Here is a 16,241-nt window from a genome sequence, read left to right on the forward strand (position 1 = left end):
TTTTGTTTCCGATGCCGCTGCTGGCGACAGGGATCATCACAAGCTCTCTGCTTCCAATCCTAACGGTGACTAACTGTGCTTTCGTTGGTTTCATATTTGTCGTCCAACTGTCACGGGAAAAGTTTGGAAAACCTTTTGAGTCCAGCGGAGAAGTTTTTCCAAGGAGCCTCTTGAAATCTTACTCCCAGTTATCATGTGTATCCAGCCCAGAAATGCCAGAAAAGTTCAAAAGTTGCTGATTGCAGAAACATTTTTTTATGAGATGAAGCATGTTAAAGAAAGGTATATTCTCGGAATACAATGCCAACCTTAGCAACTTTGTAAAAGATTTTCCCATTTCTTTTAAAAGAAAAAGGTCATGATCTTTGCAAAAACAAATTTTGCGCGTGTATGTGTGCGTGTTCTATACATACATATATAATATATATATATTATATATATATATATATATATATATGTATACATATGTGTGTGTGTGTGTATATATATACACACACACACACACACACACACACACACACATATCACACACACATATTTGTATATATATATATATATATATATATATATATATATATATATATATACAAATATGTGTGTGTGTGTGTATATATATACACACACACACACACACACATGCACACACGTCTATTTAGGCATGTCAGTGATTCATTGGCATGGGTATGAGCTTTTTTTGCAAACGAGTTTTTGGGGACCTAAATTTGAAAAGCACTTGTGCTTCGTCAAATGTTCTAATTCTAATCATAGCACAATAACAACAACAACAGTGTACAAAACCTGTCAAATTCCCCGACAAATCCTTCAAAAAACATGTTTGCATCTCGTTCTGCTTGGCATACGGTACCGTGCATTTTCTTTCCATAAAGCACAAAAACATCCATTTTGTTCAATGGGCAAGGAAAACAAAAACAATCATTTTGTCGATGGCTCAACACCTTCTTTTTGTGTGTGTGTGTTTGTACCACAAAGCGCTCACGTACAAACTTACTCAAAGTTTTTTATGTTTTCAGTCAGTCACAAACTTTTTTCAGCAGGTCTACGAATAAAAAAATCCCACGTCACGTCTGTTTTTCGCTTGCTTCCTCGCATTATAAATATATATATATATAGTTTTTTTTTTAAAAGTGCTTGTTTAAAAAGAAACTAAGGTTGTTGGGTTTATTATTTTGAACAAACAGCTTAGGAGATCCAAAAGGGTCCTTCAAACAATACTGAATGAGGATTGTCCTTGGAGAACATTCAACAAAACTACGCAACTACTATTATAAGGAGAGTGTTCATGACGGAACAGTATAAATACTTACAGTACTACGCACAAAAAGTTGGAGAGATTGGGCTTCAATTCAGGATGAGTCTAAAATGCTCAAGAGCCTTTTTATGTGAATTCCATTCAACCTTCTGTAACCTTTTGAATGCACAACTGTTCATTGTTTCACAACTTTTTGCATGACAGTAAAGAGTTGAACACACAAAAAGTATTTGATCAAGAAGAAATTCTGGCAACGTCGGCAATTAATTGTATTACAGGAGGTCAAATGAAGTTGACCTGTAAAAGTTGATGTGAATTGTCACCCAAAAGCTGAATACTATTTTGTGAGTTCTGTCTGAAGTCTTTTCAGGATTGCACATGAGGAGAGGCGGTGTGGCACATCTTTGGGGCACACACGCGCTCTTCCTAATTTAGACGTCGATACGTCAAGCGGGTGTACCTCGATGGAGAAGGAAGAAAAAAAGAAGCGTGCACTTGCGAGAGGCTCTCAGGCGATCATGTACTGAGTGATGGCTCTCAGGGCGTAAAGGAGCTCCGCTTGCAGACGCGCCTCCATGATGAGTAAATTCATGTGGATCTGGAAAAGGAGGAGAAAGATGATTGCAACGAAATCCGCCACATTTTCCGTAGAAATCAAACGGTAAGATCCATATCGGGATTTGGTATGGGTTTATTTTTAATCTTTTTTTTTTTTAAATCTTAATTTTTAAATTTGTTAAATCATTTTTAATCAGTTTTAAGAGATGTTTTAATCGTTTTTTTTACCATTTTTAGTTTTTATAAGTTTTGTTTTTATTGGTTTTAGTTCCTTTTTTTCTTATGTGCAAGATTCAAAAAAGAAAATTATTAGGGTAAGTATAGTGCAAAGAAAACGCGCAAAAATGTATATTTTTAAATACAACCATCCACAAATCAAACTCTAGTAGATAAGTATGAGTGCGTGGATATCAAAGTAGAAAAGGAAAAGAAATATCTCAAATGTCTACATTGATTTAGAAATGCCGTCATGATCATATGTGTAAATTTGCCTCATCTATAAAATAGTTAGTTACCAAGATGAATGAGATGACTATTTTCAAGTCAGATCAAAATAGCCAATGTCTATTCTGAAAAAGTGGCCATAGGTAGAATGACCATTTTTGGGGGATGAAAATGTGGGATTTTAGTCATGTGATAAATATTTTAAAAATGTAAACTTGTGGGTATTTGGGCAATGTGGAAACAGTTCTGGAAGTTGGAGAAGGATTTTGCTCCCAAAACAATTGTATCCATTTTAAAGGTCAAAAATGGTCCATCTTTGCAAGGCTTGACTCACCCGCTCAGATGTTTTAAGAGAAGCCCAGCCAAGCGGAGACGCCGGACTTTTGCTAGGGTCGGGGAAACACGTGACGGCCTTGATGTACACCTTCAGATCTCGCTTCAGGAGCCGGTCCACTTCCCCGTAGTCGTAATCGTCGTACCTGCCGCCGGCAGTAAACAGTCTTTTAATCCGCTCACCGTTTCCACAGCGACAACCAAAGGACATATGAGATGAAAGGCCAACCGAATTCCCAAGATACAGTGGATGTAGTTCCAGACGGCCCTCTTCAGTTCGGGGCCGTGCGGGGACGACACGGAGGTGACATTTCGGAAGCGCTCGTCCAGAAGGTGGCCGATGTCCGAGTACAAGCGGTTGACCAGCGAGAAGCCGTGGTCCTCCCATGAGTAGTCCTGACCACGATTAAAAACAGTCACAATGTATCTATTGATCTCTATACGGTGTACGACCTTTGACTCACCTGAACTCGAAATACTTGGAAAAGGTCCTCGTCTCTGCGGGCAAATTCCTTGTAATCGAAATCGGGCTCTGTGACGAAGCGAGACGGGTCGGCGAAGTACATTATCTCGTCTTCTTCTTCAACATCTGAAAAAAATAACATAAAATAAAAATAACTCAACTCCTAAGATGCAGATTTTTTTTAATTCACTTTAAAAAGTCAATTTTAATCTGCCAGTAATTTATTTTGGATGTAATTACACTGTTGGCCTCTAGATGTCAACACCCTATAATTTTGCATTGTCCAATTTTTAAGACTAATTTAAGGAAATAGACCTTAGTTGTTTTTTGTTTACCGGCTTGGTTGTTCAGCAGACGCTCTTCTCGCTTGTCTCGCTCTTCATGAGCTTTATGGCTCTTGTCCTTCAGATTCAACAGGTCACCACCCGAGTCCACAGACTGACAAAAAAAAAAAAAAAAAAATCACAAGGACAGCGTGAGCAATGATTGATTGAAAACGTGTGAAAACATTGTTGCCAAACATCATCTGCTAGTTTGAAGTTTGTGTCTACTGCTTGGATTTCTCAACAGATTAGAGGTCAGTAAAAAAAAAAAATCAGTTTTAATAGTTCAATTGATAAAGTTGTGACATTGATTGGCTACACAAAAAGTATATTTTTATACCTAATATTGCATACGGTAACTTTGAAAGTACATTTTTTTGTGGGGCATCTGTAGGCATTGACGTTAAGTACTTGTAAACTTATAATTCACAGAAGGGCTCTGTACATTGTCAATTACTTTTTCCATGACATTGTAATTTGCTGACAAGCACTTGTATATAGCACTATTACTGTGACATGAGTTCCATTGTTTTTTTTTACCCAGCGTCGTGTAATTTGTTCGGCGACGTTGTCGATTGACTGAGGCCCGTTGGGGTTGCCGTTAGTGACGTCCAAGGCGCAGAAGGTAGGCGGCGTGCCATTGGGAGACTTGCTCGGGGGCGCCGGGTGGCCCCAGTCAGCAGCGTTGGAACCGAACACAAAGCTGCATAGAGAGTGGCAGTGGGCCAGAATCACAACGGCTTGAACCAGCTCGGCCAGAGACCAGCACGGCTCGCCGCACTTCAGCAGCGTCTGCGGGAACACAAGTTAGAACTGGTGGTTAGTGGTCAGATCCTGGGTAAGCAAATACTGTTAACTGGGACAAATTGAACCACTTCTCCACCACTTTCCATCACAGTCAGGGAAGGTCTGATTGGTGGATGTGTCTGAATGATTATTATTCCAACAATGAAGTGCATCCTAGCGTCAAGGTGAATGTGTTGATTTTGTTTTTTTTCCCACCTTGATGTCCGAGCAGGCAGCCAGCCAGGGCTGGTGAGCCAGCACCTTGTTGATGTGGTCGAGCAGGCGCAGACGCAAGGGTGCCGCCTCCAAGCCCTGCAGCCACAGGGGGTCGCCACCCAGCCTCAGGAACTGGGCCGAATGCAGGTAGACCAGGTAGTTGCAGTGGTGGCGTGCCGCTGCCTAAAAAAAGCAGCAAAAGATCAAATGAGAATAAAGTTGCGCAGTTTCAAGAAGAAAAGGTTGTACACAAGTAGGCACACAACATAATAATCACTGAGGCGTTACTGATCCTATTTAATACAGTAACTAATATTACTGTGGTTTACTGAGCAGTGACTGCTTTTGTATATGCCTGCATTATACTGCCCCCTTGTGGCTAAAGTACACACACCAGAATGGGTAGCAGATTTAATTCTTGTGAACCCCATATATTTAATCATTACTTTACTGTATAGTTTTTTTTATTAATTACACTATTATAAAGTTATATTTCTAATTTCAAAATGCACGAGTTTTGCCTTTTTTTTGACGCACCATGATAGCGATGTAATGGCGGCAGGGCAACGGCAGAGGTCCGTCCATGTGCAAGATGTAGTGCTGCGCTCGCAGGAAGCTTTCCAAATACTGCGGGTGCGAGGCCATCTGCTGCGATACGGCGTCCAGGCTGCCGCGGCCCGCCGCCGTCTTCATCAGCACCAGAGACGCGCGCTCCTTCTCCTTACTCACCATCGCCTGAACAAACAATCACAAAGAAGCAAAAAAAAAAAAGCATTCAGTTGGAGGCACTCAAATAAATACTGCAGCATACAGTGAGTTTTAATCCGTTTAAACACGTTTAAAGCGTGACCGGGCATTTAACTTTGTTTTGCAAGCCATTGGAAATGTGCGTGGGAGGGAGGAGGGGAAGATTGTGTGTTTGCCAGGGTGAAATCCCGATAGGTGATTTGAGTGGTGTGTGTGCGTGTGCGTGCGTGCGCGCGTCCCCCCACTTGCGGCGTCCACATACACTTGGCTGGGGTGACACGGACTGCGGAAGAGTGTTTCAATTTATAGCCTGTGAGATTGTTGCTTGGACTCTATTTAGGTCAAGAGATGAAGCCTCTTGAGGAACTACCATTTGGAGATACGGTGTAATTAGCTGTGGACTTTGCCAGACTGCTCGACTGTTAACACGTGATTATCTGTAAGCGCTGTTGATCGATACGCGCATATAAGAAACGTGACATGTGGAGTGAGGTGAAAAGTAAGCGGGGATTCCAAATTGCTGCTAGAATTTTTAGTCATTACGACAAAGTAATATGAATGGGAATTCACACATGTAAGAAAAAAAACATCTTTGCCTTGCCTGCCATTTTCACGTCATTACAACATTTCTTAACACGTAACAAGAATGGGGATTCACACGTCTGAGAAAAGAAAAAATCCTCGACTTTCCTGCCTATTGGATTTAGATACCGACAAATAGACAATAGATCTGGCTGACAATTCAACAAGTCCCACATGCACGCACAGACACGCACACGCGCAATACAAGCAGGAACAAATCCAAGCAAAATGCAGCGTTTAGAATTGTCAAGAATTAAAAAGTTTTGCAAACGATATTGTCTGTCAGTGACAATGGCTCATTCTGATTGGCTGTTAGCTCGTAGATGCAAATCATTGTATGAGATACAAATGGACTATGACAAAGTACACAAAAGCAACGAAACGGCATCTAAAATGGAATTAGCTGTAAATCAACCTTAAAACTTTTGATTTAGACTTAATCCTGCTTGTATGACTGTGTTGCGTAAGGTTGCATATACGTGTGCATTTTATTACCCATGGTTTGATACAGGAAAAAAAAAAAAAAAAAAGGGAATTTTTATGCTGATTTGGAAAATGTGTTTTGCCATCATGACTGTCTTGGTGGGGAAACAATGAGGAAATGTATGATGTCTTTTCGCAAGTGAAGTGTGTCTAGGGAGAAGCAGAGCCACAGCTGACTAGCAAAAATTTCCCTTCATGTGAAAGCGAAAGTTCAAGATATCTTTCACTGACAATATATGACAGGTAATATAGTGTTCCTCTTACTGCTGAATTGTAAATTCAGAGAGTACACGATACTTGTAATGAATATTATTGTCTTATACGCCATTTTTAAAGTACACTTTAAGCGAGAACAACAAAAACCAGTTTGAGGCGAGCAGTCTTCGCTTCTTGTTTGTGAGTCTTTCTTTCATTTCCTCAAAGTGATTTTTTTTCTATGTCTTCAAGAACAAGCACCGATGATACTGAAAAAAGTGTTTTAATAAACACATTTGGTGTTATGAGTGTAAAATTATATTCTAATGTCATGATTACATAATCTCTCCATTACAGTCTTATTTGGGTCCAGTCAGACATGCAAAGTATAAATTAATTTTGTTTTGTAATTTTGTTGTAATATTGGCTGACAACAAACAAGTAAAGGTGCCGACACACACCTTACTGTACACGCAGGTGGAAAAAAAAAAATGAAGTGGGGGAACCACACACCCGCATGAAAAAGGAGAGCGGGTGAAAAAAAAAACCTGTTGCATGTGGGTGGATAGCGCTAAAAAAAATAAATCACCATTTAGGAGACGATGGGAGCTATTACAAAGCACATTTTGTTCTGTGCAGTAAACATTGAGAAGGAGGAGGGCATGACCGCCAAGGCTTTTGTGCATACAAATGCGACAGCAACACAAAAAAACCTCAAGCAAGGATGGAACTAATAATTCATTCTAAATGGATTCATTGGTTAATTATCTTATTGATGAATTGACCTGAGCTTGTGATGACAGGAATGTAGGCCAAAAGGAGCAGCCTCAGTGCCATCAAATGAGAAGAACCCCCTTAAAGTGAATGCCAATCTGATAGAGCACAGATTTTGAAGGATTCTGTGAAAAACAATTTATAAAAAAAAAAAAAAAAAGATGGCCATCATTCAGAAGCCAAAACCAAAGGAAGAGTGGCGAGGTTGTTTTGTTTCTTCCAGCCGCCAGGCGGGAAAATGTGAAAAACACCAACGGGAATCAAAGACCAGGGATATGGCGGTAGCGATCAACATACAAAGACGGAAAACAAAATGGCTTCTCGGGGGGTACATGTGACATCTTGAGTCGTGCGTGTGTGTGTGTGTGTGTTTGTTTTTGTGGGTCACAGTAGCAGGACATTTAATCCGCATGCCGATTGCGTCCCAATCACGCGGCGGGCCTGGCATAAATTCATCCGGAAACACATGGGCTGCTTTTGGCCGTGCAATTCGAACTGAGATCGGCCACGGCACAAAAACAGCCAAAGAAGCCGCAGGATGCCGACGAAGAGGAGGAGGAGAAGGAGGGAAAGAAGAAATGAGGAGAAGACAATACTACACCAGGGTGAAGAGAGAAACCTTTCATGAAGCCTATAAACATGAATTTCATTCATTATAAAAAATGGGCTTGGCCTTTCCATGAAGCCATTTGAGCATTTATTCAGTCTCCTTGACATCTAGCATAAGCTACAGGGACTTATACAATCTTTTTTTTCTCACTATCAGAAGCCATTTCAGGACACTATTTCTCCCAGGTAACGTTTGTATTTTCACAAATAGTGCCACTTCTGGCCTACTAGTACACAGTTAGCTCGTAAACAAACTACTCTGCTGGAAACAATATTGGGCCCAAAACTAGCTCCTAGTCTCTTCTCCATGAAGCCATTTGAGCATGTACCATCCATCCATCCGTCCGTCCGTCATGTTACTCGTGAGGCAAAAACTGCATGAAGAGACAATTGCATGACACTACTACTAAATGACTAAGGTGCTGTGTCATTTTTTTTTCCACTACTGATGTTACTTTAGGCTTACTAAAATGCAACTCAACAACGGTGCTGCACTCGAGGCCAAACTAGTGAGCATGTGTGATGCTAAGTGTGCAGAAAGGTCAAACAATATAGCAGAAATTGTTTTTCTAGTAAGATTCAGTCACTAGTCGTTACTAGTGACAAGGATTTCTCACTAGTAATAGTGGGGGCGGGTTAGTGGGGTTGAGGGTTTTACCAGTACCAATAAAGTGTACTAGTGTATGGATCTTACTTTGGATTAGGGATATTGAACACATGTTGAGACGCTCCCCGCAGAAGAAGAAAGATACGTGAAGAGGAGCAAGACAAACAAAACTGTGCTGCAGGATGAAGAGGAAAATCTTGCAATTTCAGTTTTTTTTTTAAAATTGGCTTTAGGATCGAATTGTATTCGCCTTTGGTGCATAAAAATGTTTGTTGGTGACGACGAGAGCCCTTTCTCCAGCAAATCCTTCACTGCTCTCACATTCCTCCTGCCTTTTTTTTTTTTTGCTTTCTAACTGCAGCAAACACATCTCTCCTCTTTTTTGGACTAGAGACAGCGCCCCCTTATAGGTTGCAAAGCGAATAGCAGTGGCACAGGAGAAAAACAACTTTGATTGGCAGTCCTTGTTGAGCTGCAAAAACATCACTACAAAACACAGACACACACAAAAAAAAAACCAGAATGGCGCAGAGCATCAATCAATTAGGATGAAAATGCAAAAGAGTCACAATTTTGCTGAGGCTGCCCCTGCACTGCACGTCTTCCTTCACTTGACACTTTTTCTTCCAAAATCTTCTCGGGTTGACGTCATCCCCCACCTCCAGTGAAGCTTGTAACTCATCCATTTCAACACAGCCCAGTGGTGCGCTTTTGCCACACATAAGTCATGATTCGTGTATAAACTATGGTAATAAATTAAATGTATACAATTAAGTCACATAAACGCGACATGTATTAAGAGTGACGAGAAAGTACCCTTAAACGGAAAAGGAACCATTCCCAAAGTTGTTTCACGATGGCTACAAGTCAAAGAATCTAACGTGATATGGATATAACCCAAAATAAAGTTTTTACAAGATGAATGACTTGATGAATATATATATATATATATATATATAGTACTATGCTACGCCAAAGTTACCAGACTGAAAGCGAGTTAACAGAATTTCGGTGGTGCACTAAAACAAAAGTAGATATCAAATGTAAGAGTTTTTTTTTTTTTTTGGACCTTGAGCAAAATGCATGGAGTGCCCGCTATGCTGTTTAGCCGTTAAGTGCTCCCGTAACTTAGCCGCCTTCGCCTACCTGTTTCTGGACTCTCTGGTACTGGCTTCTGAGCGGGTACTCCATTTTATTCGTACAGATGATCATTTTCCAGCCCAGTGTGTTAATTACATGAACGCGGTTATGTCTGATGGGTCCCCCGCCGGGTGCTGCTCGTAACAAAAGGCGAAGTAGGAGGTGGAAGACCGGAGAAGCAGAGCACCGGAGGCCGCGTACGGCGTTCTGCTCCTGTAGACGAGTGACGACTGAGTCCAGGCAAAAGCTGCCAGCATGTGAATTGACAGCTACGACTGCAGTGGGGCCAATCAGAGCAAAGGAGGTGAACGTCAGATGCCGGTTCCGTTAGCGGCGCAGCCAATCACAGTAGAAGGTAGGCGGGCGTACTTGCGTAGCCGAGCTACTTGGCCAATCATAGCGTTTTATATGAGTCTTTTTTTAATAATCTTTGGCAATCGTTTTTCTTCTTTGCGTCTTGAATGAATTGTCAAACCTGCTTTTAAATGTGCACTTAAAATAATGTGGAATAGATGGGAAAAGCCAATGACAGCAAAGGAGAGCGCGAGACGAGCGGGTCTGGCAACAGCGTGGCCAATCATAGCGAAGAAAGGACGGAAGACGTAGAGGTTCCGGTGTCAGGCAGCCAATCACAGCACAGCGAGGGCGGGTTTGGCTGCCGAGGGGACACACAAAGGATCTAACATAACAACGTGCCCTCTATTTGGGACGGCAAGCTTATTAAAAAAAAATCAAAACAAAAAGGGACTTTTATTATTATTATTAAATAATAAAATATAAAGACTGTGGACATTAGACCTAGTGTGTATTTCTTTTAAAAGAGACATCCATACGACAATCCACAACATGAAGCTCGCACATTTATCTCCGTTTGACTTAATGAGACAAACATGTATGCATGTGAACAACAACTAAGTCTTTGATTGGATTGATTAAGCTGCCTTTTTGCCACGGAAGGGCTTTTGAATGGGAACACGTGTATTTGCACGGACAGAAAACAAAATCTGTTGATCAACAATATGAAACTCCCTATATTATGACTAGGGGTTCAGAAATAAGAATTCAGTCAAAATCCTTTATTTTGGGCAACTGGCCATAGCCGACAGATAACCCAAAGATTTCTGATGAATAAATTTGAAGTGCAAGAATCAATCACTAAATTTCCTCATTCAAATTGGTCAATGGATTTGAATTGTAGAGCAACACAAACCGCAAGAGTCCCGAAAATAACAATGGAACAAAGACCTGATGTGAATTTTGTCATTCTTCTTGTAAGAAAAGCAAGAGGGACAAACAAAAAGATCGGAAACATTGGAAATTTAGAACTTCTACAGTTTCATCTTGAAGTTTTACCCCAAATCCTAATCCTGCTAACTTTCTGAGTTGTGTATCTTTTCAGTTGTTTATTAAAGTTACTGTAAAACTGACACAGTTGTGATTCTTTGTATGGCCTTCCTTGGTCCAGTTCTGTTGTGATGAATAGGACGATTGTTCTTAAAGCGCTCGACATAACAGTTTTAAATCAAGTTGTTATTCACGCACTTATGAAAACAGGAGTCACGGCATTCCGGCTGTCCTCAAGCGTGTACACACAATAATTTTTAACTATGAATTTTGCCCGACTGCATAATTTCAAAGTTACCAGACTAATGACATACCCACAGAGCTGGCAAAAGTAGACTCTGGTAAAGGGACTAATTCTACTCCTGTACTTATATAAGTACAAATACAAGCATCATTTTAACAGTTGTGCCTGCTTTTAATATTCTCCTATAACAATAAATCTCAATGCAAGGCTGAAGTAGGCGAAAGTAAAGAACCTGCAGGGTCATAAGAGGAAGTGCTTATGCTAAACTAAAAAAAAGGAAGAAAAACAACCTAAAAAAATTCCATTTATTATAAATAACAGTACAGTCGTACAGTAAGCCATCAACTCCTGTCATTGTGCGCCCCCCCCCCAAAAAAAAGTGTGTGTGTGTGTGTGTGTGGGGGGGGGGGGGGCACATAGAGTTGCTTCGTACAACCATCTCACTGTCTGGCAGCAATGCAAGATGTCAAAAGAAGCGCAATGGAAGGAGGGGAAAAAACAAAATAGCCGTCATCCACGACAGCGTGAGAGAAAGAGCGAGTGTCCACCTTTATTAAATTACTTGAGGCTTTGCGCAAACATCATGTGGATCCTATTGAACAGGCTGGCAGAACCGGTCTGAACAAGCAGACGGCTAACAATCAGTTAGGAGCCATCTGCTAGCTAGGTTGGGTGGGTGGGTTGGACTCAAATGCTTAATACTATTATTCTCTGTGCTGAATTAAGAGAGTTGGAAATATCTCAATCAAAGCCATACATAAGCAAAATGTGAGCATTTCTCTTCCTTGCGATCATCATCAGCAAAAGCCTGATCAACAGTTGTCTAAAAAAAAAAAAAAATTGAGCGACATGATAACCCAAACATGCAAATTACTGTTAGCCCATCCAATAATGTTTTCTGCTATCTATTAACATACTCGCAAACCTTTGTTAGACAAAATAATATGAGTAATGTTTACTTTTGGGATGTATCAGTTTTACAATCAACTTCAACTGGAGGCAAGCACACCGTACCTCTAATTTGTAATAAGCCTAAATGTTTAAAGGGTGTTGGTATGGTAAAACCAGCAATTATTTTTTTATAATGTGGTCACTACAGTATATGATGCATTGCCAAGCAAAGGTTGACTGACTGTATGTGTATTTTTACATGCTGAGAAGTGTAGAAAGTAATCTATGAGTATGATGCTTCATTGCCTTTACTGGTGCGAGGTCTGCAAAACATACAAGACTGAGGTGACATTGATAGCGCATAGACAAAACAGCCTGAATTGCACTTTGGCCCACATACACAAGATGGAGCACTAGATTGATTAAAAATTAAACAAAATAAAACTGCTGTTCCTCGGTGAGGATATGAAAATAAAGGAGAAATACCGCAATATTTTCTAGTAGTACTCATTACATGTTTGTGGCATGCTTCTGTCAAAATATTCCAGGAACAACGTCACCGAGCAATCGTGTCGCTTAGCATAAGCTAACAATGGCAACTAATGTGTTTACCCATCAAAACTCATTGCAGCTCGGCTTACCTTTCAGCTTTGCCGTGATACCAAGGCACTCGTAATGGAATGTGTTTGTTTCTGCATTAAAACAATACAATGCAGTGTTGCCCTGCTGTCACTTGAAAGTGGCACGGGATCTTCACTCAGCCTAGCAGATTATGTTATAGGCGAGGAAACTCAGTGTGAGAGGGCAGTTGGTGTGTAAATTAGCCTTACTGTTAGGAAAAATATGCATGGGCATGAATTCCAGAGACCCAAGAAAATGTGGAATAAAAAACCAATAATTTTCCATATTAAATCCAAATTAAAGTGATGGTAAGATTTACTTGAGTCCAAGTGCTTTGTCCATAAAGTCTGCAAATTTTTTCGGCTGACCCGGCACAAAAGGCTGAAGGACGGAAAGGTCCATGCACTTCAGGGTTTCTGTCAGCGTTCTGCGAGAGGAAGAGGGAGAAAAAAGGGTCTCACTAAACTTAATCATCCCTCTGTACAATCTAGCCCCAGGGTTCTTCATTAAAAAAAATACATGAATAGATAAAGTACACAAACTGTCCACTGTAGGTTATTTTTTTCAGAACAAATTCATTTTTTTCAGAATAAAATAATAATAATCCATGAGTCAAGATGTATTTTTTGAAATTCACATTAAAATATGGCTTTCTTCCTTTGTTTAAGGTTAATTTAACATCATAATATCCTGACTATTTGGGAAAAAACAAAACCCACAACTTTATGGTTGTTTGATTACATTTTTTTTTCTTTTACATGGGACGATTATTAACTTTTTTTTCCTTCAAAGATAAGCAACTTTCTAATTGTTTTGCATTCTAAGCTCCTCTTCTAAAATACTATAAAAAAATTAGACTATTTTTAAAAACATTGTAAATGTAAAAAGCATAACATCAGCGGATGGGATTCTGCCAGCTACCCAAATCAGAATGAATTCTTTTTGGCCAAATTTGGAGGTTAAACTTACTACATGGTAACGTGATAACAAATCTTGCTGTCTTTCATCATTATAAAATGATACCGAACTGTTTTTGCTATCTCATCATGTTAACCTACAGCATAATCTGCTTCTATTCTCTTTTTGGGGTACTGTCGAAAAAGTTTGGACACCTCTGATTTATGTTTAATTTGCAGCAGTGTGTCCCTGGAATTTCAAATACGTTTGAGAACCCCTCCCCAGGTCTACATTACATACAGGCAAGTGCAGTAGAGCAAGTGCGAGTCCTTGTGCAGCTGTCGGGCCAGTTCCAGCTGGTGGTTGTCCATCAGCTTGTCATTGACCACCACCAGCAGGGCTTTGCCAGCACCCAGTGCTTCCAAGCAACTTCCGGCCCCTGACAGAAACAAGATCCACATTCCTTAACATGTCCACGAGCCCATCGGCAAATTCCCGGTTTCACTTCACATGTCGACATGTTTTAATGGATGTGTGGACGTTAAAAAAACAAAACAAAAAAAACATCCAAAAGGTAGACATGGACGTGAGCAAAGTTGGAAATGGAGTCTGAGGAATTGTTTTCAAAGTTGGTGACTTTTTTTTTTTTTTTGTTACACAGTCCTCACCACCCTTGAACACCTGCTCTCACGGTCACAACACACACTTTCAACTACCCACGGTGGCACAGATGCTGTCTATACCAAACTGTGCAGACAAACAATCTGTTAGAGTATCAGGTGTCAGAATTTGTCCGACTTGTGACATTTTGTCATTTCTGTGCTCCAGAATTCACATGACAAGCCGTGATTTACCATTTTATCTTCTACTTAAAAGTCACACTGATAGCTAATCCAAAGCGATACAATCCTGCCATCTACTGGCCTTTGTTCATTATTACAGTTATATAGAGGCAGGAATTTCACACACTCTTTAAAAATGAAGTGTTGATAAATATATTACTGGCAGAAATACAGGACCCCAAACATAATATTTGCTCAGGGCCTAATGGAGGTGTGGAGGCTGGCTAAAGCCATAAAAAGATGCTAAAACAATAGAAGAGCAAGATAATCATTTAGATTTTTTCCCCCCACCTTTACAACGTCACAAAATCTTTTTATATCCACTCGTAGTTACACTTGCATTTGCTTGAAATTCTGAAGGCAACTGAGTAAAATGTATTCAAACAGAAAACGAGCATTACAGAGTACTTGCCTGCATGACTGACGATGAGATCTGCCTGTTCCATCTCCTTGGCTATGGAGTCCTTGAAGCGAAAAACCTCCATGGTGACGTGCGGAAAGTTCTTAGGATCCGGCAGAACGGCTCCTCTTCCCACCTGGAGAACCAAACGTTCATAGCCGCGATGCTTTAATGCCTGGTAGAAGAAAAATAACCACTGGTTTATTCACTTAAAATACAATCAACCTGGATAGTCATAAAAATCACAAATTTCCCAAAGCCGTGTCTAATATAAAACTAGAGCTTTGGTGTCATCTTGTGGGATGTATAAAATTACAATGTGCTATTTGTGGCATCACTTATAAAAGTTGACTCCAATTTCATTATTCTGAATGAAGTGTTGAATCTGAGCAAAACTTATAAAACATAGTTTGGAATTCTGTGCTGCAACATACGTATTCGATAAACGGCTTTTGCGGTGCACCAAATTATTATCACCTTAATGGCCTCAATGGACGTGATTTCCTTGATGAGGTCGTCAAAGCTTGTCGTGCCCACAGTAACAAACACAGATTTCATGTCTGCTCACGGCGTGATCCTTACGCGGACTTGGCCATTTTAGGTCTTTTTTTTCTGTCTTATGTCTCAGTTCGCAGGGCAGTAGCCAGGTCGTGGCGTAAATATGACCATCACTTCCGTATTTACCCCTGACGTCACAGTTTTAAGATTAAAAAGAAAACATACACTGCCTCTAACGGTTGGAGGCTAAACTGCAATATTTTTGAGAAATGAAGCGGAAGCCCGATTAAATGCTAATTACTAGAAAAGCAAGTTGAGCACTTATTTGATTAACTTTTTTCCAACAAGAGATTAGTGCAATAGTACACATTTTCTCCATACTAGTAAGAAAAGTCAGTGCAGTAGTAAGAAATAGTAGTCTTGTGCAAAAGTATTTTCACAGTCAGTTACTAGTCAGCTACCAGTACAACTTACATAATAGTGAAATAAAACATGCATGCTACAAGTGACATCAAGTTCTGCTAGTTAAGATCTGGCACTGTTAGTACCAAAAGCACACACGTCAACAAGTTAATTCTGCCTCACTAGTATAATGTAGTTAACTTCCTACAAGTATGCCAAGGTTGTCCTACTATTTTAAAGAGTGTACTAGTAAATTGATTGCTGTATACTAACTTTAGCATTTGAGGACACAATTAAAAGATTTTTTTTTTTTTTTTAGAAAAAGGCTATCCGTTAGTACAAGTGTGTCAAAGTTATTTTTGCTGCGGGCCGCATCGTAGTCATAGTTTCCTTCGGAGGGCCATTAAAATTATCAACCCAAATAAATGTATGAACGTCTCATATGAGTATTAGCTACGCAACAAACTAGTTTTCCAAACGGAGGATAATAAAACTGCTCAAATATTTAAACACTATGAATGGCAATACCTCAATTTTTTTTTCTTTTTTTAAATGAAAAGTATTTATCTTAG

General features: G+C 40.0%; 2 protein-coding genes across 2 annotated transcripts; both read right to left on the bottom strand.

Moving 5' to 3' along the window:
• Positions 1-834: 834 nt before the first annotated feature.
• Positions 835-9,790, bottom strand: sesn4 (sestrin 4). Its single transcript, XM_049755256.2, has 9 exons — positions 9,537-9,790; positions 4,931-5,128; positions 4,394-4,576; positions 3,932-4,183; positions 3,404-3,506; positions 3,070-3,194; positions 2,835-3,001; positions 2,607-2,751; positions 835-1,868 (listed from the first exon to the last, which is right to left on the bottom strand). The coding sequence occupies exons 1-9, from the start codon at positions 9,600-9,602 to the stop codon at positions 1,779-1,781; spliced, it is 1,329 nt and encodes a 442-aa protein (XP_049611213.1). The 5' UTR covers positions 9,603-9,790; the 3' UTR covers positions 835-1,778.
• A 1,853-nt stretch (positions 9,791-11,643) lies between these two features.
• On the bottom strand, positions 11,644-15,456 carry zgc:92907 (uncharacterized protein LOC436733 homolog). Its single transcript, XM_049755317.2, has 4 exons — positions 15,247-15,456; positions 14,782-14,944; positions 13,828-13,966; positions 11,644-13,057 (listed from the first exon to the last, which is right to left on the bottom strand). Exons 1-4 carry the CDS (start codon positions 15,325-15,327, stop codon positions 12,946-12,948), a joined length of 495 nt encoding a protein of 164 aa, XP_049611274.1. The 5' UTR covers positions 15,328-15,456; the 3' UTR covers positions 11,644-12,945.
• Between the last annotated feature and the right edge of the window lie 785 nt (positions 15,457-16,241).

Source organism: Syngnathus scovelli, chromosome 1, assembly GCF_024217435.2.
Source record: "Syngnathus scovelli strain Florida chromosome 1, RoL_Ssco_1.2, whole genome shotgun sequence".
Classification (NCBI taxonomy): Eukaryota; Metazoa; Chordata; class Actinopteri; order Syngnathiformes; family Syngnathidae; genus Syngnathus; species Syngnathus scovelli.

Coding starts and splice junctions, on each gene's coding strand:
- zgc:92907 (XM_049755317.2), bottom strand. CDS start 15,327: ATGAAATCTGTGTTTGTTACTGTGGGCACGACAAGCTTTGACGACCTC. Junction 13,967..14,781: donor TCTCATCGTCAGTCATGCAG/GCAAGTACTCTG, acceptor TGTTTCTGTCAG/GGGCCGGAAGTTGCTTGGAA. Junction 13,058..13,827: donor TTGCTCTACTGCACTTGCCT/GTATGTAATGTA, acceptor TTCCTCTCGCAG/AACGCTGACAGAAACCCTGA.
- sesn4 (XM_049755256.2), bottom strand. CDS start 9,602: ATGATCATCTGTACGAATAAAATGGAGTACCCGCTCAGAAGCCAGTAC. Junction 5,129..9,536: donor ACCAGAGAGTCCAGAAACAG/GTAGGCGAAGGC, acceptor TTGTTTGTTCAG/GCGATGGTGAGTAAGGAGAA. Junction 4,577..4,930: donor GCCATTACATCGCTATCATG/GTGCGTCAAAAA, acceptor TGCTTTTTTTAG/GCAGCGGCACGCCACCACTG.